Source organism: Lichenostomus cassidix, chromosome 20, assembly GCF_008360975.1.
Source record: "Lichenostomus cassidix isolate B80296 chromosome 20, HeHo_3.0, whole genome shotgun sequence".
Classification (NCBI taxonomy): domain Eukaryota; kingdom Metazoa; phylum Chordata; class Aves; order Passeriformes; family Meliphagidae; genus Lichenostomus; species Lichenostomus cassidix.
This window is the reverse complement of record NC_139500.1, coordinates 5,942,837-5,970,081: the sequence shown is the minus strand read 5'-3', so window position 1 is coordinate 5,970,081 and position 27,245 is coordinate 5,942,837. Positions and strand designations below refer to the sequence as shown.

The window sequence follows — 27,245 nt, the reverse complement described above, 5'->3', positions numbered from 1 at the left end:
GACTTCTGTGGTGTTTCCATTTGCCAGGTGAGGTTTTTTTATCTGTGGAGGTGTAGTGTGAGCAGGAACTCTTCCCCAGAGAAATCCTCCTCTCAGTTGCTTAACACTGAGGTTGTTTTTGGCAGAGATGAAAACGAGCAGTGCTATTCGTAGTCTGTCCTCTCACCTGTCCATGTCTAGTTCTGTTTTCTGGAAAATCAGCCACTCTGATCTCAGTGTCTTCCTTGCATGTCTTCCTAGGCATGGATTTTTAATTGCTAAAGCTAATTTTTTTTCTGTTTCCTACTGAATTCCTTCCCACTGTGGTCCTCATTTCATCTTCCCCGTCTTGAGTTCTGCAAGGGAAAGGGAGGATGAAACAAAGTGTTACCTCAATATCTTCCTAACCTGTTGGAGACCCTGAAAAGGAGGATTACAGGCTGTGGTTCTTCCAGTCAAAAAGGAGTCTTGATCTTTGGAGTAGCTACAAGGACATCTTTGTTACCTTCATCCATCCTGAATGTAGTGTTTTACACCCTGTGCTTTAGTAAAACTGTGGGTTAACTGTGAAGGGGTGTAAAAATAATTCAAATGTCTCGTCTCCCTGGACCCTTGGGTGCCTGCCAACAATCCCCACTGCACAAACTCTTGGGGCAGATGCCAGCACTTTGATGCAGCTCAGGCTGAGTGCTAAAAGCCTTCATCTAGGATGCACATAACGAAATAACAGCAAACGATGAGGCAATCATGGAAAACTCAATGTAGGTAAATTAATAGGAAACTCCTTAGAAGCTGTGGTTTCTTAATGTACTAAACCAATGATCTTTAGTCAATAAGTGCAATAACACATTCATTTTTAGACAGTAATGTAACTACACCAAGCCAGATTATCAACTCTATCGTATTTTGCTTTGTAAGAGACTTTCCCTGCACACTCTGAGATGAGGGCACCTCACAGTGGGAAGAAGTGGCACCCAGAGCAGTGAAGGAAGGATGTTACCAGAGCCCTTGACTGGCCTGTGGAGCAGTTTCCTTAAAGGCTTGTTGAGGAATGATCAGCCAGCTCAGAGGTGCAGCCTGGCTGCTTTGCTTTGCTCCTGGAATGCAGAACAGCTGAGCTGGCAAACAGCAAACAGCCAGGAGAAGAGGCAGGATGGGGCTGAGGTGGTGTCTGACAGCACTCAGCATCAGTCTGGGGAAACAAGGCTGTGAATTAGGGAGAGATGGGTGATTATGCTGCAGAATAGCAGAGGTTACAGACACAAGTCTGGCTCCAGTGTCCCTCCACTCCTCCGAGGCCCTGTGTGCTTACAAGGTGGCTGCAGGGATGGTGCAGCTCCAGGCTTTGCCATCATAGCATCAGTGGCTCCCATCCAAGTCTAGCACCGTGGCTGTGGATGAGGAAGAGAAGAGGGATTACTCACCATGACATGATCACTGGCTGATGTTTTGTTTCCCTCTTTCTCTGCTTCTATAAGCTCCATTCTCTAGGTTGAATTCACCTTTTAGCAATGGCTTTTCTGAAATCACTGGAGGCAAACCAGGCTTGAGCCTGCTCCTCTCTTGGTTTCTGTTTTAGTCATGGCAAATTTTGCATACACAGCTTTATTTTCCTTTCCTTCGTGTCTCCAGTAATTGGTTTCTGCCTCTTACTCACACCAGCAGGCAGACTGCAGCCCACTGATAGTCACAAAGGCCATCATTCACTCCTGGCACTTCTGCCTCATTTTAATGAGTTGTTCTCATATGCCACAAGCTCAGCACAAACTCCTGATTTAGAAAAAGCCCCTCATTTACCAACAGGAGACAACCTTTTTCTCCTGGCCACAGCTTCTCAGAAGAATGAGCACTGATACTGGTTGAGTTTGGATGCAGAGATGGATCTGAGTCCATTCTAGTTCGACTCATTCTGGCTAGCTGAGGAGAAAATGAAGTAATGGCTCAAGCATAGTTTAAAATCAATGGGAAGACCTTACAACTGATACTTCTTATTGATCCAAAATTACTGCTAATGTAATGAGTCCACATTTTTTTAAAAGTGCTGATTTAATACTATAGAGATCTGGAACAAGCCCCAAACCAGAGGGTTTCAAACACGAGCTCAAACCTCTGGCTTCCTAAGGAGGCTGATGGCAGCTCATTTTGAAGGTCATTTCTCAAACATTTCTCTGCTGAGTGCTGGGCTGTTGATCTTAACCAAAATGCAAAGCCCACTAGAGCAGTGAACATCGCCCTGTTTGTCCAGCATGGACTCTTATTTTTTGACTGGCAACAGAGAAAAATCAGCTCAATTTCTATCCTTTGTTAAATTCAAGTCAAAAGCTGAGTGTTTATAAACCTTCCCCAAAATCAGCCTGGACAGGTAGATTTTTTGCTATCAAATGTTTTCATGATGCCGCCTGGAGTGGTTATGAGGACCTAGAATTAAATCACATCCTTTTAGGCTGTTGTGGCTTCCCCTAATCTGTGTCTCTGGTGGCAAAGCCACAGTTCCCTTTCCCTTCCCTTCCCCTGGCACGAGCAGAGCTCCTGCCCTGTCATGACTGTGTCCCTGCTGTGTGTGTGGCTGGGTTCCTGCTGTCCTCACCTCCATGGCATCAACACTCCCCACTCAGCTGAGGCTCATTTCCCACCCTCTCGAGTGACATCCAAACACCACCTCTCTGACACACTCTGTGTCCCTCTGCATGACGTTCTGGTTGAGTGAGAACATGATCTTGGATTAGCTGGCAACATATATCCCTATATATGTCTGTATTTCTTTGGGAGATTTTTTTCCTACCAGCTCCTGCAGACCCCAACAGCATCCTCCTCTGTAGGGATTGTACTTGCATGTGATTCCAGGTGTCATTTCCAATGAGGGAATTGCATGGCAGAAGGAAAAACTCAATTAATTGTTCATGGTGTCTCGTGTCGTCTATGTAAAAACAAAGAAGTTACGTCAAGTGTTGGGTTTTTTTCCTTAGTGAGTACTTGGGAACAAAACTCACCCAGATCTTAATTGTTCATCAGATTTCTATGAGATTTTTTAGTGTGTTGCACCTCATGCTGTCAGGCTTGAAACTCTTGGCTGGTATCCCTCACCCAGTTCAACCCTTTCTTTTTTGTTTTTTGTGATTCCTGCAAACGTCTGTAGCACATTTGTTGTGGGAATGGAAAAGGGGCTCCAAGGAAAAGGCCCTGCTGTACTCAGTGAAAGGCAACTGGTTTTATGCTGGGATTGGTGATGGGAGCAACTCAGCAGAGGATAGGGCACAACAACATCCCTTTGGATCCTGAATATTGCTGTGTTGCTAATGCATTTTTATAAAACTTATTTTTTAAAAAAGGTAATTCGAAGTAGTAGTACTACTGAATACACAGTGGATTCAAGAAAAGTTACTCTGTAAAATCAACAAAAATAGAGAAAAAAGATCCAGTTGGCCTATCTAGAATCAAATGGCAAAATTTCATTCTGGTTTCTAATCCAAGAAACTCAGGGTGAGAATTTCTTTTAAACCTTTGGCTTATTATGTACGACGATTTTGGTAGCATTAGTAACCAAGGCTTACACCCAGAAAGGTGTTCAGGCACATGCTTGTTCCCAGATTCCTGTGTGGATTTGTACCTCTGACCTGGATTTCAGCCCTGCTGAAAGTCTGTTGATCCCATGGCTTTCAAACAGACCCTGCAGGTGGCCACTGCACTGGAAATCCAATCCTCAGCATTTACCTGAATTAAAATCCATCCCTAATTGGAATCATTCTGCCTTTTCTAACTTGGTCATGAGCAAATTTTATTTTCTCACCAATCCATCTTTCCCTGTGAAATTGCTGCTGAGCTCATGGCCACAGCCAACCCTGCCCTCCCCAGGGATGCCCTCCCCACACAACCCTGCAAAATGCTGCCTTAGCACCTTTCTCTCCCTGTAAATGTTTGTTGTCTCGCAATGTAAAGTGACTTTGTAAAAATAGCACCTTCTTACTCGACAAATCTGCTCCCTGAGTGTCCTCGAGTCACATCTTCTTCCTTTGCTGGCCGGAGCTGGTGTCTGCTCCTGTCAGCAGGGAACAGCCGGCGGCTGGGAAAAGGGAGCAGCGTTTTGCTTTGCTTCAAAACCAGTAGCCACCTTCTGACTGAAGAGCCTCGTGCCAGTTTTGGAGGCAAAGAAGGACTGTGTGGCTCTGAGTTTTAAGTTGGTGTTGCTGAAAGACACACCAGAAAGAAAAGCATGTCTTTGGTTGGTGATGTGGAAATTGAAATTTCTGAAATGTTCTTCCCGCAAGTTGAGGCAGAGCGTTTGCAGCAAAATGATAAGTGGCTGCTGCAATGGTACAGAGTGTTGGGAATTAAATCCCTGTCTTCACTCAGTTTTGGTATACCTATATTTAAAATATTGGCTATACTTGCAAGTACCTTGCACTGGTTGTCCATCCTCTAATCAGTGGAGTTTGATCATCGATTGCTATTAAGAAAATACAAAATGATCCAAAACTATTTGCAGTCTGCTTTCCCTAATGCTGTCTCTGTAAAGTTTGTGGTTTCATAAAGATTCATAAAGATTCTCTTTGTTTCTAAATTTTCTTGTGAAAATTCAACACCTTCATTTGGGTGAAAGGCTTTAATTGCAAATTTCAGAATTTGGAAACTTAATTAGAGATGGGTGGTCACTACTTCCCAGTGAGACCATCTCTGTTTATGGAGAGAGCTTCTTTTTAAACCATAATTACAAGGATTCTAATAGGAAAAAAGGCAATAAAATGCCATATTCTGTAGTTGTGAAATTTTACTTTACGTGTTTATGACACCCATAGCAGACCTTCAGGGAGATGGCAGATAGCTTTTAGATGGAACTATTATAGGATACAAAGGAGTTGCACAATTAAATGTTTGTATTTATGTGTTTCAATATATGACTGGATAAAGAGGAACTCCTTGGAATATATAAAAGGGGCAGATCATGTTTTAAGAGGGAGGAAATAGAGGAGCTGAAGAAGGGGAAAGGACAGATCTGAGCACCAGAAGAGAAGTGTTTACACAAAAGTTTTAAGATAATGGTTTGGGGTTTTTTTATTGCTATTTTCTTATTAGTCATAGTGTTTTGGAAGGCAGTTGTGAAAGAAAAGCTTCCTAACTCGTGATCGGAGTCGATCAGTGATTTAAGGAGTCATAACCTCATTGTTAATGTCATTCTGTCCCGCCAGCCCTGGCATCCCATGAGGGGCTTCTGTTTAAGTCCTCATTATTTTCTCTCTCTTACGAATCATTCCCATTTCACTCATGATGACGGAAACATTTCTACAGTGCTTTCTCTGAAACAAAAATAAAAATTAAAAAAAATACATATTGGAAAAAAAGAAAAGCCAACAGCAAAGCTACATGTCACTGCTGCTTGGAAGTGCTCTTGGTTTCTAATGGCTGGTGGGGAAGGACTGCGTGGTTTCCAGAATGACTCCTCCTGCTGTCTCCTTTTTGTCTTTGTTTCAACGTGTTTCTCTGAACAGTCAGAAGGTCAGTTTGAAAGATCGTGTCTTCTCCAGTCCCCGCGGTGCTGGCACCAAAGGGAAAGGCTCTCCACAGGCTCAGGGCATCAGGAGGTCCCCCAGCGCTGACCAGAGCATCGAGGACAGCCCGAGCAAAGTGCCCAAGAGCTGGAGCTTCGGAGATCGCAGCCGAGCCCGGCAAGCCTTCCGCATCAAGGGAGCAGCGTCGCGGCAGAACTCGGAAGGTGAGGGCTTGGGGGGCTCTGCTGGACCCCGAACTCCCAGCTGGCCCTGACATCCTCTCCTTCCCCACCTCAGAAGGGCAGAGCTGCCAGCCAGGGTGTTGGGACTCCTTCCCCTCACAGTCCTCTAGCTTGGAGCAGCCTGAGCAAACTGATCCAGCTGAAGATGTCCCTGTTCTCATTGCCAGGGCTAGGTTTAGAGGGCCTTTAAAAGGTCCTTTCCAACCCAAACTAGTCAATAATGATTGCAAGAGGCAAGAAAACCCCTTCTGGCAGCAATGATAATGTTTGTATTTCTGTATATTAGGATGGGGAAAGGAGGAAGAGTCAGGCATTGGAACAAGAGGAAATTACCTCAAGATGTGTCATGGGAGGTTTAGGTTGGAGATTAGGAAAGAATTCTTCACTGAAATTATGGCCAAGTCTTGGAACAGACTGCACAAGGCAATGGTGGAGTCACAGTCTTGGAGGCATTTAAAACACATTTAATGTGCTGCCTGGGGACATGGTTTGGGTTTTGGGCTTGGCTGTGGTGGGAGAATGGTTGGAGTCGATGATCTTAGAGGGCTTTTCCAACCCAAATGATGCTGGGATTCACTGATGTAGAGATGTGTGAGAGCTGCAGTTGGCACTGCTGAATGTCACCTTAGCACCTCCTGGGAAATGCTCTCATTTGGATGCTCAGCAAAGGCTTCTCTGCTGCTTCCCCTGAGATTGCTGTTTGTGAACTGCCTCGTCTTTCCTTGAGCGACACCAGCATGGGAATTAGTAACATGTTGTGTTTATCCTTCTCTCTCTCAAACCCAGAAGCAAGCCTCCCTGGAGAAGACATTCCTGATGAGAACAAAAGCTGCAACTGCGAGTTTGTGACGGAAGATTTGACACCAGGGCTGAAAGTCAGCATCAGGGCAGTGTGGTAAGAGAGAGGGGAGGGAGAAGCAGTCCAGAAAAATAAATTACAGAGAAAAATGAGGAGTGTAAAGCCCAAGAAGTGGCAAAACAAATGCTGACATGTGTGTGCTGCAGGCTGTTTTTCCCCTGGGTGGCCTGCCCTGCTTTACTGACAATTTTGCCAGGAAGGGCAATTTTTGCTTAGGGAAGGAATAAATGGAGAAACAGGAAAATCCCCCGCAGGGATGCATCCAAATGACCGTTCTCACCAGCTCTGAGATGTAATGCTGACATTTATAAAAGCAGTGTGGAGAGCACATGCACAGATGACAGTCCAAGGGGCATCAGGGACCCCCTGTTGCAGACAGGGCTTCAGCCACCAGCCCCCGCAATCCCCTTCCCCTCTCCTATTGCTTCATCCTCTCCCAAACCCACAGGGCTGGGATTTATTCTGTTTTCCTTCCAAAGCAGCTCCCTGCAGTGTTTTTTATCTGCCATTAAGCGGGTCAGGCTGCACCCAGGGACTGTGTGATGATTTTGTTCTCTTGTCTCCTGCAGCATTATGAGGTTTCTCGTCTCCAAGCGCAAGTTTAAGGAGAGCCTTCGGCCCTATGATGTGATGGATGTCATCGAGCAGTACTCAGCTGGGCACCTGGACATGCTCTCCAGGATTAAAAACCTTCAGGCCAGGCAAGAGACCCCTCTCTTTGCTTCATTTTCCACTGCTTTTTGCTCACTGTGGAGGTATTGCTAGGAGAGACACTTTCTCTTGCAGCTACAGCTTATTCTTTTCCTTTCCAAGACAAATCCTCAAGGAAAACATCAGTGCTTGTGGCTGGAACCCACAGGGATAAGCAGGACAGGGACTGCCACTAAAACTACCTTACTGCCCATCACAGAACATACAAAAATCATGGCTCATCCTCCTGCTTTATTTTGGGAGATTTTGGCATTGCAGTACCACAGGAAAGGTGGGTGGGTATCTCTGTGGTGCTCCTGGCAGGGTGAAAATGTTTGGTGCCCCAGTCTCAAGGCCAACGTGGGTCATTTGGTACCTTTCTGGGAGTGACATAAGACAAAATTTGGTGTCCTGGCTGTGGCCCTGCTGCCACAGACACGGAGAGCAGAGAGGAGGCAGTGGCTTCCTCCCACTGTTGGGATGCTAAGCCACTTTAGGAGGAATTCCTCCTCGGATGGCACAGTCTGCTGAAAATCCATGCAGATGGGAATTTCGCATCCAAGCCCACTGGTGTAGGTGGGGTTTAGCTGAGCTGCATTTCAGCTTCTGTGCTCAGATTTTAGGGGGAGATGTGTTCATCTTAATAGGAGAAGGAATATGGAAAAGAGGCAAATGGAACCGGGAAGGTTCCATTTTTTTTCATGTTTCTCCTGGAAGGGAAAAAAAAAACCCAAACAAATAAATTTGTTTCCTTGAACAGAGGATCGGAGCTAAATCTTTTAGTCTGACCACTCCTCCCTCTGCCATGGTGGGAAAAGTAGATCCCAACCCTCCAACACCCCCAGCTGTGTTGGCTCAGCAGAAGTAGCTCCAGTTCTGCTGAGCTTGAAGGACACCCAGAACAGTGGCAGGGTTTGGCCATGGGCAGTCTCCAGTCAAAAAAATAAATACACCATTTGCTTTGACACTTGGAGAATGAAATTGCTTCCTTTGATGGCTGTGGCAGCCCAGCTTCCTCTAGAAGCCATTGAGAAAGTTTTCCTTTAATTTCAAACCTATCTAAATCCCTGGTAAAATCAGCAAATATGAAGAAAAAAATAGTGGTTGTGTATGCAAACAGCTGACATGAACCCCAGGAATGAAGCAGGAAAATTGTCTTGGGAAAAAAGAGGAATCTCTGTTCTGCCATGAATCTCTCAGAGACCATTTTAACTCTGCTATTTTTGATGTTCAAGACGCAGAGGTAACTTTCTCAGCCTTGCTGCACACTGTGCTTTTCCCAGAAGGAACATTCTCCCTTGCAATGGAGACCAAAATATCCTGGAGAATTTCCTCTATGCGAGCCTCTCACTCCTGTTCAGTGCAAATTCAGTGATCATAGATCCAAGATGTGTAGCTGAATATAGAGGGGGAAGAGGAGGAGGAGGGGATTGAGAGTTCCTAACTTTAGTAACCTGAAACAAGAGGCCTCCAGGCCACCTCCACAGTGGGAATTTGGCCACCAGGGTTGTCATCTCTGCTGGCTCCAGGTGGGATGCCTGAGTCTCCAGCACCCTGAGGGCTGTGGCAGATTGCCTCACCACCCAGCCAAGTCTCCCAATCCTTCAGGAGGATGTGCTGCAAAGCCAAAGTAGTTTGGTTGGCTGCTTTTTTTGGGAGGCTGGGGTAAGGAATTGCAGCTTTCAAAGACGAAACTGGGTTCTCCTCTCATCTGTAGCTGTGGGGCTGTGAGGATGAGGCTCTGGGGCTGGACAAGGCTGCCACCCATCCCCTCAGAGAGGAGCCATGAGGACGAGGAGGTGCTTCAAAGGGGTGAATCACCTGGATTTGGCATCCAAGACTACCAGGCAGCTTCCCTGGTTTCACTGTCCCCAGTGAGAGGAGATCAGAGATGGTGATGGGACCAGACCCCTTTGGGCACCAAGAGGTCCCATGGCTGGTCACTTGCCCAGTACAACTGGAAGGGCCGCCTGTAGGCAAAGCATGTGCCTGGGGTGGCCATGGCCAGTGCTGGACACTGCACCCCTACAGAGGATCCCAGGTGGTCACTGGGCACCTTGGAGGACAGATATTTTAATCTCCCTTTCCTTCACCAGTCCAAGCCCTGTGTTCTCCCTGCCAGCTCAGCTCAGCAGGGCTGGCTCTGACCTCCCCTAGCCAGAGCTTTTGTGGATTAAAGCTGCATCCAAGCATATTTCTGGGGTGTTTACATGCACTTTCCTCTTTAATCAGTAAAGCCTCTGTCACTGTGTCTGCAGTGTGCTCTTTTCAGTGTTGTGTTCACATTGTCTCGTGTTCCATCCTGACACCCTGCCAACCATGGATGTCCCCATTCATTGAGTTATCCAATCCTGCAGCGTTCCTCGCCGACTCCCAGCAGCTCATGCTTTCCTGAACTAGCTGAGGATGTGTCCTCTAGCACTGGAACTGAAAGGAGAATGAATATATGTTGTTTCATATCCAGCCACCTCAATGGGATATTGCCATACATATGCAAATATATTCCAGAGGGTAAAGCATGTTGCCTGTTATACCTGGGGCGGGGGGAATTCCTAATGATGTTGCAGTGGTGCCTAAATCTCCAAATCTTACCCTGAGGTGGGTAAGACTCTGGTTTTTGACCAACAACCAGGTGGTAGGGGAGAGCCTTCTGTTTCCAGCGGAATATATTTTCAAATTCTCTCTCTTTTCTCTCCCTGTCGTTCTGTTTTTCAGTTGTTTCTTTCTGCGACTTTCCTCTGACCGACTTTTCTCTGCGTGTTGCTTCATTATGCATTTTGCTGGTGTCTTTTTTCTTATTTACTTTGCCAGGATAGATATGATTGTGGGTCCCCCACCCCCTTCAACTCCCCGGCATAAGAAGTATCCAACCAAAGGACCCATGTATTCTTCCAAAGAGTCTCCCCAATACTCGCCTAGGTTAGGATTCACCAAAATGCCGCTTTCTCTGGAATTTTTTTCGTTTGCTTAATGTCAAACCCCTTTCATGCCAGTTATATGACGGCATTTCTCACTTAGCAGTGCAGCCTGCTAAATCATGATTCACATGGGTTTGCTGCTCTGGGTTTGCTCTGATTTGCCTTCAAGCCAGAGGGGAACAAAAAAGGGGATTTTCATGCAGCCGTCAATAACCATCAGTTCCTTCAATGAGCCTATTTCCTATTTTCAGTCTTCTTCGAGGTGTTAGAATGCTAAATTATATCTTTTTGAAAATCTCGTATTTTATCAGGCTGTCTTCCAATGTAAAAGGTGGAATATTTACCCACAAAGCCAATATAATGTGAACAATCCACTTCCTAAAGGATGAAACTGTCCATACTCAAGCAAAGGAGCCTCTGCAGCTCTTTGGGCTATTAAATGAGTTTATTTCAGTGTGCAAAGTAAGAATGAAGTGTTTTGTAGCTGATGAACACAGTGGTCTATATTTCTTGCTGATGCCACTCTCCTGACCATGGAGGAAAAAAATGTGTTAAAATATTACAACCATAGGATTCATATTCAGAAAAATAATAAATAAATCCTGATTTTTCAAACAAAAAGAGCAGGAGTCAAACCCAGCCCTCAGTCACACAGCAAGATATTTCTCATTAAGTTCTCTCCGTAAGTAAAACCATATCTGAAGCTCATGCAATGAAGAATATATTCTCAAAAAAATTCCCATTTTAGGGCATTCTGAGGTCTGGGCAGCAAGGCCATGAGCTGGGCTGTATTTTCTTCTTGCACTGAGACCATTGGAGCCCAAAGCAGTTATAAATATTTGCCAGTAAGTCATTTTCCATGAAGAAATAGTAGGTGATTTTTAAATGCAGCAAGCTTAGCCTCAAACATTTTTTTTCTAAATATATTTGCCTCCCTAAGAGCTAATATGTGACAAATCTCTTGATTTTTATTTAAGCTGCTCTGAGTAATCTTCACTAGAGAAATGTAAGTGAAAGGAATATTGAAAGCTTACCTTTTCCCACTCAGCTAGCTCAAACATTAAAAAAATGGAGTTTTTCAGAAGCTCCAAGCTTTATGCTTGAAACAAAAATGCTTTCAGAAAAGCATTTTTCCCATTTCTCCTCCCTGCCAAATGATGAGGCCCAAAATGAGTCTTTGAAAATGAAATAACCTTCTTATCTGCAGAAATGTTTAGATTTTAAAATAAAATATATATATATTCAGGTGGATTTTGTTTTATTTAACCTTTAAAATGATATGTGCAACAACCCTTCACTAAAGCCAAGATTTTCATGTGAAAACTTGTGCCTCACACCCAGCAAAAATGATTAATGGATCTGAAGGGAGGAGACCTCAAACTGGGATATTTATTTTATTCAGTCCAATTCTGCTGCTGAATCAGCTTCATGCTAATGAGCTTTCCCCCCTGTTTTTAGTTTTTAATACTGATTAAAGAATCTTTGCACATGCCCACAAGGCTCCTGGGACATTTAAACTATTTTTTTTTTCATAATTTCTCCCTTTTCCAATGAATTTTTTCATTTTCCCCTTACTGAGCTGTGGCTGCAGAAAGCTGCAGGGTACAGAACGCTACTGAAATCTCTGCTGCCACCCATGAAAAGGCTTATGCTGCACTTATTTTTTGGCATTTTTATCTTCCCACAGACACCAGGGGGACTTGTGAAGTGCTCAAGGGGCTGGTGGATAGGAACCAGAGCTCTGAGCAGCCCCAAACCCAGCCCCAAAACCCCTGGGTCAGGCTCTGCTGCTGCCATGACCTTCATCACCCCAACAGCACGTGGCTCTGTGCCATGGGGACATGTCCTGTGAGGTCCCCATGGATGGCACCAGCCTCCCCTTTCCAGTCTGCACCCCCAGGTTTAGCTAAATTCTGCCCAGAGGAACATAATGAGGGTGATGTGCCATGAGCTGTCTTGACCCTCTGGATTGCTCCAGTGACAAGGGCACAGTTCAGCCAAAATATTTCTGCAAGCAGCTGCCAGCAAAGGCAGGGAGACCCTGGGAGATGCCTACAGCTGTGGTTTGGCTGATGGTGTTTGCTCCATGCTCTGCACACAGACAATTTGGATAAAATTCCCTTGATCAGCTGATTTGACCTAGAATTGGTGCAGTCTCAGCTGTAATTTTTAGACAAATTTGTTGACTAAAACTTGTCCAGAGCAAGCTTTATTGCCAAATGAAGGGGTAAGTAGCCAGTCCTGTGACATGGATGAAGGGGGTTTGGCTTCAATGCCTGGATTGTTTACAAAAATTTATAAGAGATAAAGAAAAAAAAAGAAAATACTTGATTATCTATTCCCAAACACTTCATTTTTATCTCATTTGAGCCGTTTGACCTTTTGATGTCTGCTTCTGGCCCGAGGGTGACATATTACACCTCTTTGCATGCACTGTTAGCATGAAGCATAATGAAGCATGAGAAAACCTGCACTGTGGCTGATGCAAGAATTTACATTTTTTTTGTATCATTAGAAAGAAGGAAAGACAGTAAAGTTCACTTCAAAGAGCAATCCCCTTTTCTCTCTCCCTCCCAAACTGAGGCCCAGCAGAGCCCACTGAGGACAGCAGATGGCACAGTTTGTCGTGCAGCCTTAGAAATCTCTGAATTCTCTTCTGCCAGGAAAGGAAAAACATGGGGCTGGCTCTTCCAAAGCTTCAGCTGAATTCTTCCCTCTGCACGTGTGTATTTGGCACAGACAAAATAAGTATTGAGAAGACACAAGATCTCCCATGGGGTGTAGTGTAGAATTGGGATGGGCAGCTCAGAAGATTCTTGGTCTTTTGTCACACAGTAAGAACACAAACTATCCCCTGCTGCTTACAAAAGTGGAATATGTTCTCTCTTCTTCATCTTTTGAGCTTTGTTGCCCAGTTGGGACAAAACCTCAACATCTTGTAATGGCTAAAAGGACCTCCTGCTCTTGGTGGTCCTCAGCTAGATGCAGGCAGGTTGGGAGCTCAGAAGGAATTTCCTCTTTTCTCTTGTATCAGATGAGGCACAAGTGAAATCTCTGCCCTTTACTGCTGGTGGGAACACAATCCTGTGCTTCAGCTTGTGCCACGGGAAGCAAAGGGGTGGGAGACCTCCAGCCTGGTTTCTCCCATAAAGAGAGAAGGACTTGGTTCACCTTCTTCTCCCCTCTCTGCCCTGCAGTCAGAGTCCCCTGCACCATCCTTGGTGCTGTCCTGCCTCCAGGGAGCAACCTGGCTCTGCTTGCTCTGAGCTGTGGAAGACAAACCCCCAGGAGCTGGGACTGTGTTCAGGTACAGACACAAAGAGAATGAATCAAGCAGGAATTCTGGGCTCTGGTGTCAATTATATAATGGGAAAGGGCTTCTGAATGCTTTGTGGGTGAGCTCTATGAAGAACTTCAGGAATGCTCCTAAATCCCAGCAGGTCTAAAAACAAGTGTTCCTTGAAGGTGAGCAACAGCTTAGGCTCTTCTTAGTGATCATGGCACCTGTGGAGTGCTGGCTGGCCCTGAAATGGGCCATGTGAGGTTCACTCACTGGACAGCTCTTCTCTTAAGATGTGAAAGACAGCAAAAGTCCTGCCTTGATTTCTGCAAGATGAGAATTAGGGCACACAAGACTCTCTCTGTTATTATGATGCAGCGTTCAGTTCTCCTCTCTGTGTCACAGTCTGTCCTTCCTCCCTGCTCTACTCAACAACTGCTGAGAGACATCTCATTTCCATGAGTGGACACATTTCAGTGTCAGTGCTGTGCTGGATGGGACAGGAGGACAGAGCACCCTGATTGTTCTTGGCCTTCTGTGATATTCAATAACATTAAGACTTTGGGCCTCTTTAAATTCGTGTTCACTGTTTTACCAGTCTACTTGCTTGTGCATACAGGAGAGGAGTTCATACATTGGCTGTACCACGCCTTGACTTGTGATTCCCCACCAAGGTAGCCCGAGGTATCCAATTTAACAGCTCTTTGCTTACATGGTAACGACATTGCCGTAGGATTTCTTGTGCTGTATGTCCTGTCAGTAATTGCATCCCTTGTGGGGAGTTCCTGTACATGTCAGTGATTTCCTTCTCCCATTACAAGAGAGAAATAAGGCATGCATATTCCTCACACTTGTAATTCCAGCACTTGGTGCTCCTTGTACTCCTGTGCTTATATTGCTAAGCAAAGGATCAAACTTGGCTTTTTAAAGCAGAACAGAATTCTGTCGCATTCCTGCCCAAACGAAGTAGTTCTGGGATCAGAGCTAAACTCTGAAACAATTGTTGGCTTATATTTCCTGTCTTTGGTGTGATGTGCTCATCCACTTCATCTCTTTGAGCCAGATCTGGTGCTGTAAAGTGCTGCTGCTCTAATATAAGCTAAGGGAGCCACGCTGGTCCGTTCCCACTGGTACCTGTCCCTCAGTGTCAACAGCCAACATCCGTATGAAGTCCCTGTCCAGTGTGAAGAAAACAGATGGCTCTTGTGTTGGAAATAGCCTCACCTCTCATTCCTTTCCTTGGTTTTTGTTTGTTCATTTTCCCCTGTCTGTCTGTGTTCAGCTCCTTCCTTTTCCTCCTGGTGCATGGACCCATGGCCCACACGGCAGAACTGCGTAAGAAGCATTTTGAGTTTTCGCTCAAGATACCTCAACTTGGTTTCAATCAGATTAATTAACCCTTCTTTCCCCCCGCCACCCTTACATTTGGTTCATTATGCAACAGTAAAGTTTGCCCAGCACAGAATTAGTCTATAAACCTGGCTGCCATTGGGAAGTTATTCCAAAAATTAGTTGCTCCTCTGACTTTGGAGGGATCAAGAAGCTCCAGGGCTTGCTCTCAAGAAAATTTATGTTTGATGCCTCTAATAAAATTGAGTTCCAACTTCCAAACTAGTTCTTCCCTCCTTCTTCCTCTGCATATGGAGCAGTTAATCAACCCAGGTGTTTCCATTCTGGGAATGAGGAAGTGCAAATGTGATGTGTGTAAAGAAGTCAGTACCAAATTATGTGCCTTCTAACCTTTCCTCGCAGATTTGGCAGGAGCCTCCTCTGCTGCTCCCAGCTGGGAGCCCTGCTAATGAAAAACATCTAGCAGTACAAGTGTGAACTGCATTGAGATGAAAACAGTTTGTTAATGTTTGGTGAGTTATGGCCAAATTCAGCCTTGATGCAGTTCCACTAAAACAGTTATCACTGCACCTGTTTGTCTGGATCTGAGGACAAGCAGCTTGTTTTCATGGACATGAGAATTACACATGGACATTTGCATTGAGGAGAGGAAACTGCTGCTAAGACTGAAAAAGATTCCATTGATATATGCTAGACAGAAAACTTGATCTTCCCCCAAAATAATATTTTCTCAGTGCAAATAAGAAGTTAATCCATTTGGAAGAAAGCCAGGTAAAGAAATTCTTTGCAGTGGGCAAATTTACTGTGCATAATGTGCCAGGTTTTATCTGTATAAACAGAAATGGATAATTTCAAACTCTGCTAATACCGCTCTGAATTTTGCATCTGAATTAACACTTCAGTGCCACTGCGTGTCTGTGAGTAATTTGGAGTGTTAGTTGGAGAGAGGCTGTTGCTTTGTCCTGTGGAGGCACAACAAGCAGTGCCCTCCTCGCCTGCTGCCTCCAACTGACTCCAGGTCCTTTTCCGGGGGTGGGGGGATTTTCTGATCCCGGTAGAGTTGACCAGATCGTTGGGAGAGGATCCTCCATGACCGACAAGGACCGGACCAAGGGGCCAGCGGAGGGAGAGCTGCCTGAGGACCCCAGCATGATGGGCAGGCTTGGGAAAGTTGAAAAACAGGTATCTTGGGCCAGGAAGGGGTTCTTGTCAGATGGTGTTGCATGCATTGTGGTGTTTTTTCTTGCCTTTTTTTCCCGGTGGGAGGTTACATTTTAATTTTTTAAAAAAGTAAGAGTCAGGAATATTTTGGAAAAGAAGCAACGTGGGTATTATGAAAGGGCACTAAATGTCTTGGAAGCCTAAGTGCTACTTTCAAACCAGGCACTTTGAAGTAAGTGAGTTTGTCAAAAGTCTGCATTGTTTTCGAAAACAGCACATTGTTTCTTTGCCACCACGCTGGACACATTTCAAATGAGTCCCTGAGCCTGGCTGCTGTAGCTGCTGGCCTTGCTGAAGATTTAAAATCTTCCTAGAGGATAAGGCTCAGAAATCCCCATGGCCCTTTGAGCCCAGCCAAGTACAGGAAGGAGCTGGAAGGAGCAAGTGTGCTCCAGCTTTTCTGGAACTTGGTGCCTGTCAAAAAGATTAGAGGAGCGTAAGGAAAATCCTGTAACAAGGGAAACCCTGTAAAAACATGGAGAATTAAACCCTTCAGAACAGGACAATTAAATATTTACTAAAAGTTTGAGATGCTGTGGGTCAGTGTGGGTGGAGTTGATCCATGCAGCCCAGCTGCACACTTGTTTCTCGATGGAAATTGCTTGTACTCAAGGTGTTGATGTTCTTCAGCCTGCATGTAGTGCTGTAACCATGATGTTTTTGCAGGTTCAGTCAATGGAGAAGAAGCTGGACTTCCTGGTGAACATTTACATGCAGCGGATGGGCATCCCACCAACGGAGACGGAGGCTTACTTTGGGTCCAAAGAACCAGACCCAGCCCCTCCCTACCACAGCCCCGAAGACAGCCGGGAGCACATCGACAAGAACGGCTGCATCATCAAGATCATCAGGTCCACCAGCTCCATGGGTCAGAAGAACTTCTCCGCCCCGCCAGCCCCAAGCAACGCGTGCCCGCCCTCCACGTCGTGCCAGCGGCAGAGCCACGGCTCCTCGCCCGTCGGCGACCCTGGCTCGCTGGTCAGGATCCCTCCTCCGCCCTCGCACGAGCGTTCCCTGTCCGCCTACGCCGGCGGGCACCGGGCGAGCGCGGAGTACCTGAGGAACGAAGACATTACAACCAAACACCACGAGAGTGCCATGAGAGACAGCGACACGTCCATCTCCATCCCCTCGGTGGACCACGAGGAACTGGAGCGCTCTTTCAGCGGCTTTAGCATCTCCCAGTCCAAAGAGAATTTGGACATCCTTAACAACGGTTGCTATGCAGCCGTGGCCAAAATCAGACCCTACATTGCAGAAGGGGAGTCAGACACCGACTCTGACCTGTGCACGCCCTGCGGCCCCCCGCCGAGGTCGGCCACGGGCGAGGGACCCTTCAGTGACATGGGCTGGTCAACCCCCCGGCAGTGAAGCCTCCCTGCAGCCGCCGAGCCACGTCCGAGCGCTGGCAGCTGCCCGCTCCAGCTGTCCACGTGTCGAACTTCTCAAGGAGATTGACAGCTAAGGTTTTCCTCTTTCCAGGACACCCTTAGCTGGCAGATACTTTCTTGCAGCTTACTCTGGGGGGGAATGAGCAGGTCCGAGCCTGGATTTGTGGAAGAGGTCACGGTGATGAGTGAACTGGAGCCGTGAAGTCCAGATTTCTTTCATACTCTCTTTCTAAGATCATTAGGTGAAACTGTTTCATGGCGCAGGGTAGGCAATTTGCATTTCTTGGGAACCTTCAGAAGCGCAGGGCAGGAATAAGTCACCCAGCCAGGGCTTTTGTATGTCACATTAACTGGTGGCTGACAAGCGTTAGGTGGGAATTGCTATGTCATGGCATGAGCTGATCACACCTTTGGGTGTTTTGGAGTCACAGACTGAACACGCGTCTGTTTCTGGCTTAGATTTCAGGGCACGTGTCATCATGGGGGTTGTTACTCTGTGGTTCCTCATTAGCTTTATGGAAGGTGACATAATTCCAATATAATACATGGAATTGTTGTGTGGGCCCCTGGAGGAGAGGGATGGTGGCTGGGATATTTGCATGAGCAGAAGACATGGCCTCAGAGTAGGACAAGTTAGGATACTGCTTTGAGCCAGAGTAATTTGGAAGTTATCCCATCTTTAGTAAAACTCAGAAGTATGAGCTTGATTGTGAGAAGAGGGACAATCCAGAGGGCAGAGAAATTAGATGGAGAAGGACAAGACACTATGGGGATGGAATTTTATATTTTAAACCATGTATTATATGTAATTATCTCTCCTCCTGCTGACAAGGGACCTGGGGGTGCTTTGAAAGCAAAGACAAACCAAAGGCAACCCCTCTGGAGGGCTGCCATGATCCCAAGCCATTCTCATGGCCAACAGCAGTGTTGGGGAGTCACCAGGCAGAGGGAAAGGGTGGACATGCAGGATGCTGTGGCCACGCCTTGCTGCGAGTCAAGTGCTGAGCTCCATCCTCTGGAAGCCCTGTTGGTCAGAGTGGGCACTTTTCTTACAGTTTGCATTGTGCCTGAACACTTTTGCACACACTATGCCCGTGAAAATCTTTCCTTTCTTCTTCTGCCCTGCCAAGAATCTCACCCCCACATTCTTGGGACGTCCTTTGGTTTGTTTGGATCCCTCAAGCTGAGTTAAGAGGCATTTCTTTGTTTCTTCATGGTCTTTCAGAAGCCTCTTACCTGTGCTTGCCCATGAGTTGTGCCAATCTCAGTCTGCCCTGTTTTGTTGTTGGGGAATCAATTTCTTCTGGAAAGGTCATTGTGTTGTTACCAGGAACCTCAGCAGCTCCTTCAGCTGGGGGAAGGCGAGGGGGAAAGGATGCTCAAAGTTTCTTTTGGGACCAAAACAAAGTCACAAAGTGATCCTTTACATGGATAAGTTGGTGGGGGTTTTTTGCAAGGGGGTGGATCAGGAGAAGTTTGGTTTGGGATCCATTTCCAGGGCTGGGACACCATGGCTGGCCTTGTGCCTCTGAACCTTGCTGTGCATCCACAGCCCAAATCCTACGTGTGTTTTCTGCTGTGATTTCAAACCCTGTCTTTCCACATTTTCCCTGTGTCATATCAAGAGCCTGTTAAGGATATTTAGGTGACAATTTCATTTCTGTGTGGCCTTTGGGAGTTTGAACATTGACTTGCTTGGGGTGAAGGGAGACTCAGCCTTTTTCTGTCCTCCTGTTTGCTTGACCAGACACAGCAACCAGGGGAGATCCAGGATAAATTCAGCCTTAGGGAAGATGTGGGTGCAGTCTGACAACTTGCAGACAGGAAATAAAACCATATTTTGCTAGTGCCCAGGACCAGCACACAGGTCTTATCATGGAATGAGGAAAGGGGAAGGATCTTCACAGCTTTTCCTGCCATTTTGCACCATTCGGGGGGGAAAATATTTTTCTTAGGAGGAAACTGGGCTTCCAGCCATGCCAGTTCCTTTCTTTCCCCTCTTGAGTAATATTTTTTGTTAACTTCTGCAGTTTCCCCCTCCCTGTTTGTGCTCCAAAACTCCTTCTAGCTCCAGATTTCTTTGTGCAGAGTAAACTCAGTGATGCCCTTGACTTCCATACAGAGACAACTTTACATGCCAAATGGCTGTAAATTGTGCAGATCTGCCTCTGCTGTGTTCCAAAATGAGATCCTTTCTGCTCGAACAAGAAATGTCAGCAGGTCCTAAATCAAACATGGTGGCCTGGGCTTCCTACCGACCGCAAGAATGGAAATTGCATTTGGTGAGGCAAAAATGAACATTGCTCCAGCCAGCTGCTTGCTGCAAATTTTGTCCAAGTCAGAGATAACAAAGATTTATTCTCTTATTTGTTTGCAATTGCTTTTCAAGGCCTGCTGGAAATTTGGCACGGAGGGTATGATAGAGAGGCAGGAATGCAAGATGAGGATGAGGATAAGGATGATGCCATGCAGTCCTGCTGCAGCACAGGTTTATGATTGGTCTTTAATCACAGAATCACAGAATCATCAATTCACAGAACCACAGAATGGTTTGGGTGCAAAGGGACCTTAAAGCTCATCTTCAGGGATTGCATAGGAAGAATTGAGATTTTCCTCTTCAACCTCCTACACCTGAATCTATAAAGATCTTTTGACTTGTAGCTTTAAAAGTTGTTGGATTGTTCCATGATCAGTGATTTGGAAAGAAAACTGGTTTTATACACATGCAGCACAGATCATATCTGGCTGCTATATATTTCACACAGAATTTTTTTTGAAGGTGTAAGATATATTTTTTGGGGCATCATATCAAAGAAATTCTGGCATGCCTTTGTCCACAGCCATGCCCACAAGTCATCACTTCTCACTCACCCTTGCAAAACCCAATGGATTTGGGATTAATTTACACTAGAATTAACTGCAAATAATGATCCTCATTTCTATGAAATTATTTAAGCCTACATAAACAATGACAGGCAAACTTTGTCCCTCTGTTGAGCCTCTCCTGGGTTACTCTTTGCTCCCCTCTTCTTCCCAAATCTTGTTCCGTAGTTTTTGAAGGACAGAAACAAATTTTAGGCAATGCCAAGGGTGCAAAAGGAGTCCAAAGAGAGCTGAAGAAGATGTGAAAGCCAAATTTCCAGCAGCCCATCCTGAACTGCCCGGGGGCTGCCTGTGCCCAGAGCCTGGTTCCAGATGTGTCCATTCTGAATGTGAAACCATGACCCTGGAAAAGAGCCTGAGCTCTGTTCTCCAAGACATATTTGGGCTTTTTTTTTCCAGAATCTGGGTCTAGGTTTGGAAAGTAATACTGCAGTTGGCCCATCCATGGGATGGAGCAATGCCTGGGGCTGGGACATGAAGCCACAGTAAGTTTTTGGGTGCTTCAGGTCCAAGTGTGAGTTCAGGTGATCTGAGGAGTTCTCTGAACAGGAGACATGGTTGGAGATGTTGCAAGGTGGCCTTTCATAATGTGACCCCGAGACAGAGGAACAGCCATAAGTCAAATTTCCCAATATTTGGGAAGGGACTTTAATGCTACACAATGCAGATTTTGTATGTGAATTTCCTTGTTGACCCATTTTCTTACTAACAATTTTTAAAGTAAAAAATGTCAAGGAGCTCACCAAAACCAAACCTCTCATCCAGCTCAGAAAGCCATTCTATTTCTTTAGACAGACTATGTGATAGATCAGATTTTCTAAAAATGCATTTTGTTTCAAATGCTGCTTAATAGATCCAAATAAATTTTGCAAGGTCATTGCTATTTGCAAATAAACAGGTATATTTTTACATTTTTAATTGATTTTTAAAATTTTAAATTATGTGAATTTTTAGAACAAGTTTGTATAATCTACCTGAGAAGCCAGAGCATCACCTCAGATACAAATACTCCCCTTCCAGACAATTGCCCAAGAGAAAAGAAAAACACCTTCATTCACACTTTTCCCAAAAGGGAGATACTGGAAACCTCATTTTCCTGATATCCTCAGACCACTGTGGTCACAGCAACATTATTGCAAAGACTAAAATATAAGTATTGAAAGAGAAACTGAAATTCCAAAGGAATTTACCTAAAGTTGTCCCATACAAAGACCCTTAGCAGTGAGCATTTTATTGGGAATGTTCAAAAGCCCAGGAGCAGGATAAGGATTTCTGTTTCTCCATCATGTGAACGCTCAGGCTGAGCAAGCCCTGAGCCTCCAACCCTTTCTTCCCAACCCACAGCCAGCATCCTCTCCATCCTCTCTCCATCACGGGTCAGCCTCTTCTGTTCTCATCAGCTTCCTTTTCCTGAGCCACAAACAAGGAAATCAGATACAAAAGCTCCTTCAGGTAGCATTGAGGCTGTGCTGGGGAGGGCTGTGGGGAGGGCTGAGGGCAGCAGCCCCTCTGAGCCCCTCGGGGTCACTGCTGCTCAGAGGTGTAAAAGCAAACCCTTGCTTTTAGCACACAAACACCCTGAGTTTTCTGCCTCAGCGAGCAAAACCCGCTCAGAGCAGGGGTGTGGGTTCACCGTTTTTTTTAACAATAACAATAGGGTGGGTTTTTAATAATAAGGATAATAATACTGCATAGGAATCTTCTTTAGTATATCTTAGTGTTTGATGCCCCAGTGACACAATACTGCTTGCCTTATCTTAGTGTCTAGAGGGAGAGGGATCACACACCTTTTGATACACTATTAATCAAGCTTGATTTAGGTAGCAGCGGGGTCCTTTTTAACTTATGAATGTGCTTTCTGGACTATCTCACTGACTGTACTCTCAATTTTGCCTGCTACTGCATGCAGCCTGAGATGAGTAGACAGCAGTATGCTCCAGCTGTATCTGCACTCCCAGATTGCTGTAGTACCTGACAAGGTAACATTGCCAAAAGCATCACTCTGGGGAGAGGCTGTCCTCCCAGGGAGTCACCTCGTAGGGTGCTGCGGTGCTTCTGTAGGCAACACTGATATACCAAGTGTCTTTCATGCTGCAACTGGTCATCACCCCATCCCTCTGATACAGCATGCACAGACTCCATTTCTACTGCTTGTGACTGCAGGGGGAAAAATGATGTTTGTGCCTGTGGTTCCTTCATGAGTGTAAATGGGGAGGAAAAAATAGGAATTGTGTTGGCTGTGTGTCACAACCTCCTTTCCATCCGGATGCCTCTGGGAAAGAGCATTCCAGATATCCCTTTCTGAGGGTTTGGAGGAGCAGGCAGTGCCAAGGATGGAGGCCTGGTTTTCATTTCAAAGATGCCATTTGAACTCACACATGTGGGACCTGCCATACATCTGGTTTAATTCCCAGAGGATTCTCTCACCTGGGTCCAGCCTTGTGGTGCCATTTAGGTTTGTGCCTGCAGCACAGCCCGAGGGTTGGGGGAGAATGTGATTTCCAGACCTTGGACACCTCTCTTTGGAAATTCCATCCACTCTTCTCTACAGCCCTTGGTGGTCTCGGGCACCCTGCAGCTGTGCCATAACCATTCCTCATGGAATCATCTCTCACTCTCCTTACGGAGTGGCGCTGAGCTACATTTTTATCTCCATAAATGTTTTGCCAGTGTTCTCCCCACTGCAATCAATACCAGGCTGTCATGAGGCCTTCAGGGTTTGTCCATCTTGCTGGTGTTTGCAGTCTCTTGTATCTCTTGGCACTGCTGCCATGACCTAGTTTGACCCTGGCCCCACATCCTCCCCTTCCTTGTCCAGACTATTTACCAGGGAAGCTGTATGCCAGAACTCTCCTCTGAGACTTGGCCTGGCATCACCAGATGCACCAGAGAGCCTTTGTGTTTTGTTAGCATGGCAATTTTGCTTTTTATTGGCAATTTATTTGCTCCCTCATTGAGCCACCGTGGCCTCAACACATCCCTGGTTTGTTGTGCTGGAGCTATTCTGCCCAGGGATGGGGTCTGTGCTGTCCCTCTGTTCAGTGCCCTGTGAGGGTTTTTCCCCATGGCTTCAGCTGAATAACGTCAAACAGGGATGAGGGTTTGGCTCAGGCTTTCTTGTCCAGGCAAACATCTCAGAGAAGAGCTCCCAGGCTCTACCAGTGTAGATGTTTTTGCTCCCTGAAGCAAGAGCTGTTTTCAAGATCCTTGTCCCCTTGAGCAACCCACACGTGGCTGTGCATGCCAGGCTCCAGCTGGGTAATGGGAAAAGCTGGAAAGCAGCTGCTCCAAGCTGTGCTGTTTCCAAAGCTGCCAGTGAACCTGGAAGCATCTTGCCCTCTCCTAATTCCTGTAAATACAGCTGCAGGGGAATTGTCCAACAGCACCTGCTTGCCTGGTTCTGAGAGACCTGAGCTCCCCATGAGGCTTTCTGAAGCTCAGTGCCATGCTCAGGCTGGATTTCACCTGCAGGGCAGGGTTAATGATTTCAGGTAGAAGCCATGCCAGAACCTCCAGTTTGGATGGTTCTGACCCCAAAACAATGCTGAATGTCACGCTGCCAGCAGAGCCTCTGCTGGAATTTCAGCTCCATTTGGCACTGTGGACCTGGGGAGATGCTCTCTCCTTCCCACTCCACACAAGAAAAGGTCAGCACAAGCCTTGCAAGCCACAATGGGAAAATACCTCCTTATTTTAGCATGCCATGGGCACCTCCCATTGAAGCAGAAGCATCATTTCACAGTAATCCCTTAAACCTGACCAACACAGTGGCCATGACCCAGTGTTTTCCATATGCAGGGATGCTCATGAAAAGGATTTATCACAGATGTGCATGTGGGTGTCTCAGTTCTTTAGCATCTCCATAGACACCTTGTTCAGCCTTGCTGAGGACCTGAGGAGGAGTCACCAAGGCTGATGACAGATCTTTTCTGTCCTGCCTGGTTATTCACACTGGTCCAGCATCTTCCCTGGAGCTGGAGTTATCCCATGCTCCTGCCAGCAGGCAGGATGGAGACATGTCTTTGTTGGTTACTCTTCCCTCCCCTCAAACCCCTAAAATCTGGAGTTTCTTCACTTTTTCTCAAAAAATTCACGCACAGTGTAGAGTACCTGAGACTTTCAGGAACACCGAGGCAAAACAAGATATAGCTGATAAATGACAGAGATTTTGTTATTTTAAATCAAGAGCAGATTTTAAACATAGCTGCCGTTGCTGCGTGGTGTATCAAACGCTTTAGGAGATTCAATAAATTATTCTTATAAATGTTTTATTCTTTTATCAGTAATTCATATAGGTGGATGCCACTGTTCTTATACAGCAACAACGCTCCACCCACTAAAACTGTATTCCTGTTTCTCCAATATAGACATTGTATTTATGAAATTTATCTTGCTTGGTGTCACTTTGGCACATTATCCACGTGTATTGCACACGGATTGCACATTACATGCCACGTGCTGATAGGTATCTCTACATGTAATCAACATACGTGCGTTGAACAGACACCAAAGTGTCACCTGCCTGGTTTGTGATGTGACTCAGCATAACTGGGAAAAGGGAAAAAATGAACATCCTGTTTTGTTAAGAAATTCACTGCATTTGAATGCTTCTTTAAACAGGTTTTATCAGGAAGCTAAAATACGAGATTGCCTCTGTGATGTTAATTAAAAAATACCTGAACAAAACGAACACACACAGCCCATAAATACTTAACAGCTGCTGTATTCCTATATATTCTTCATTGCTGTTCATCTGAACTGTAAATTCTGTACAGATTGAATGAAGCTCACAGTTTATCTTTGTCATAACCTGCAAGATAAAAGGACAACACAACTTTGGCTGCAGAAGGGTGTGCATGTGGTTCTGGTACATGCACCCACATGTATGTGCATGTGGGTATGAACACGTGTGCACACGTGTTCTGCTTCAAAACAGATAAAGCTGCATCTGAGATGCACAGGGGAAAGAAAAAATTCCATTTTGGAGGTGAGACAGTGGGTAAAATCAAGCCAAATTACTTTTTGAATAATTTGTTTCATTCGAAAAGGAAGATTTGCAGAGGGGATTGGTGTGTGGCTGCCATCCCAAGGAGAAGCCCCACTTCTGAAGGCAGCACAGGCCATGCAGCAGAGCGATGCAGTTCTTTGGGTGATAATTTCTTTGGCTTCCTTTCAAACAAACAAATTTATCATAGAGTGGCCAGTGCCAACTTCAAGTCCAAAAAGCCCATTCCTAAGATGTGTGGCCAAACAGTTGTCCTGTGCCATTGGAGATCCAAGGGCAAAGTCTTCAGTGCTGTGCCAGAGTGTCCCATGGCAGTGGTGCTGACTGAGGGCAGTGCCAGGGTCCCCCACAAACCAGTGCTCCAGGGGTCTTACCTTCACCTATATTTAAAAAGCCCCTAGGTAAGAGATGTTTAAGAAAAGAAATATTAAAACCCCATCTTTGATCTTAGAGTTATGGAAGAAAAGACGGTATTATGACCAATAAATCTGATTTTCCAAGCAGGTCAGCCCACAGACTCTGATCGCCCCTATACAGAGATTTCACCAGCCTCACCAAATGAGTCGTCCTCTAGGACTGAATTTCACCAATATTTTCACAGATATAAGGTTTATATTGGGTAGAGCTTACCCTTCAGTGTTTAATCTAAATAAACAAAGGCATGAAGAGCTGACTTTTCCAGTCAAATACTGCTGGATGCCTTGAATAAACAGTAATCAAATTTTTGCATTGGCCTGAAATTCATCTCTGGGTCCAAAGTTCTCAGCTGTAAGAGCTGCTCCAGCCCTAAATAGGTTACTGAGCAAAGGGTACATCCATTGCTGGAGTGTGTTGCCGCTTCCCTGAGATACCTTGACACTCCCATGGTTTATAACAGCATCTGGCTCATTTGGCCTTACCTGGGCTAAAAATGGTTCACGCTTTTGTCCTGACAGTGAGAGCTGAGAGGTGAATTTCCCAGTGGGATGAGCTCAGGGCTCCATGCCCACGTCTCCTGCTCGGAAAGCTCTGGGGCTCAGTCAAGCTGGGAAGTTTGGTTGTCCTTTAGAAAGCAAAGACAGCTGCTGCTTTGCTTCCTTTCATTTGCTCTGTTGCCTTGGCTTTCTTGCACTTTCGTTTCATCTCCAAAGAATCTCTCATAATGCCTTTGGTACTTATGTACAATTTGAAAAACATTTTGTATGTATGGAATGAGACACACTTTTCTCTTGTAAAATAGCAATCGGATTTTCTTTTCTTTCTCCTTTTTCTTTTCTTCTTTTTTTTTTTTTTTAAAGTGAATGTGTAATTTCCTCTGTACATTTCAATCATGACTTTGTGCAATGTACATTTTATAGGGACAGGTGCCAAGGGAATGACCTGTAGTTTTCCTAAGGGACTGGCTAGAAGCCAACACAGTCACACATGGTTTTACACGAGCACCGTGGAAAAGCAACGTAGCCCAGACTTTTACACCGAAGCATTGAGTGTGGTTCAGCTTGTACCTTCACAGGAATGACTGTGGCAGCTGCAAAACTGGTTGTGTGTGGTGTGAAAACCAACAGCAACGGTTGCAACCGGATGGGAAATGGAGGAAAATTAACTAATCACAATCATTAATTTAAGCCTCGAAGCATCAGAATGGAAAATTTGCATTCAGTAAAAATACCAGAGATTTAACCTTCATGAGATGAAATACACATTTATTTTTCTTTGCACTTCTTCTGTTTCTCTTTGTTTCTTTATTTCTGGGGAGTTCTTGGTACTTTGGGGTTGTATTTGGTGGCTGATGAAGAGGAGAGGAATGGTGACTGAGGGCCTGACTGCTCCTGGTATTAAACCTCCACACATTCTTATTTCCAATGTTAGACAACATATTTTTTTCTGATGTATAAAATCAAGCTCAGAAATCTCAAGTGTCCTTATTCACAAGGTCGCTGTCCCTTCAGAGTCCTTTAACAATAT

General features: G+C 45.5%; 1 protein-coding gene across 14 annotated transcripts in view; it reads left to right on the top strand.

Moving 5' to 3' along the window:
* KCNQ2 (potassium voltage-gated channel subfamily Q member 2) overlaps nucleotides 1–26,998 on the top strand; it is a 74,045-nt gene extending 47,047 nt beyond the window's left edge. For 8 of the 14 annotated variants that reach the window (XM_085079355.1, XM_085079352.1, XM_085079349.1 and 5 more), the window contains 5 exons: nucleotides 5,463–5,686; nucleotides 6,491–6,599; nucleotides 7,133–7,264; nucleotides 15,860–15,983; nucleotides 16,689–26,998. In XM_085079355.1, the coding sequence (XP_084935481.1) occupies nucleotides 5,463–5,686; nucleotides 6,491–6,599; nucleotides 7,133–7,264; nucleotides 15,860–15,983; nucleotides 16,689–17,393 (1,294 nt within the window). In that variant the 3' untranslated portion in view covers nucleotides 17,394–26,998. The remainder of the gene's footprint in view (nucleotides 1–5,462; nucleotides 5,687–6,490; nucleotides 6,600–7,132; nucleotides 7,265–15,859; nucleotides 15,984–16,688) is intronic. The other 6 variants (XM_085079353.1, XM_085079356.1, XM_085079359.1 and 3 more) reach the window with 4 other exon arrangements.
* The last annotated feature ends 247 nt before the right edge of the window (nucleotides 26,999–27,245 follow it).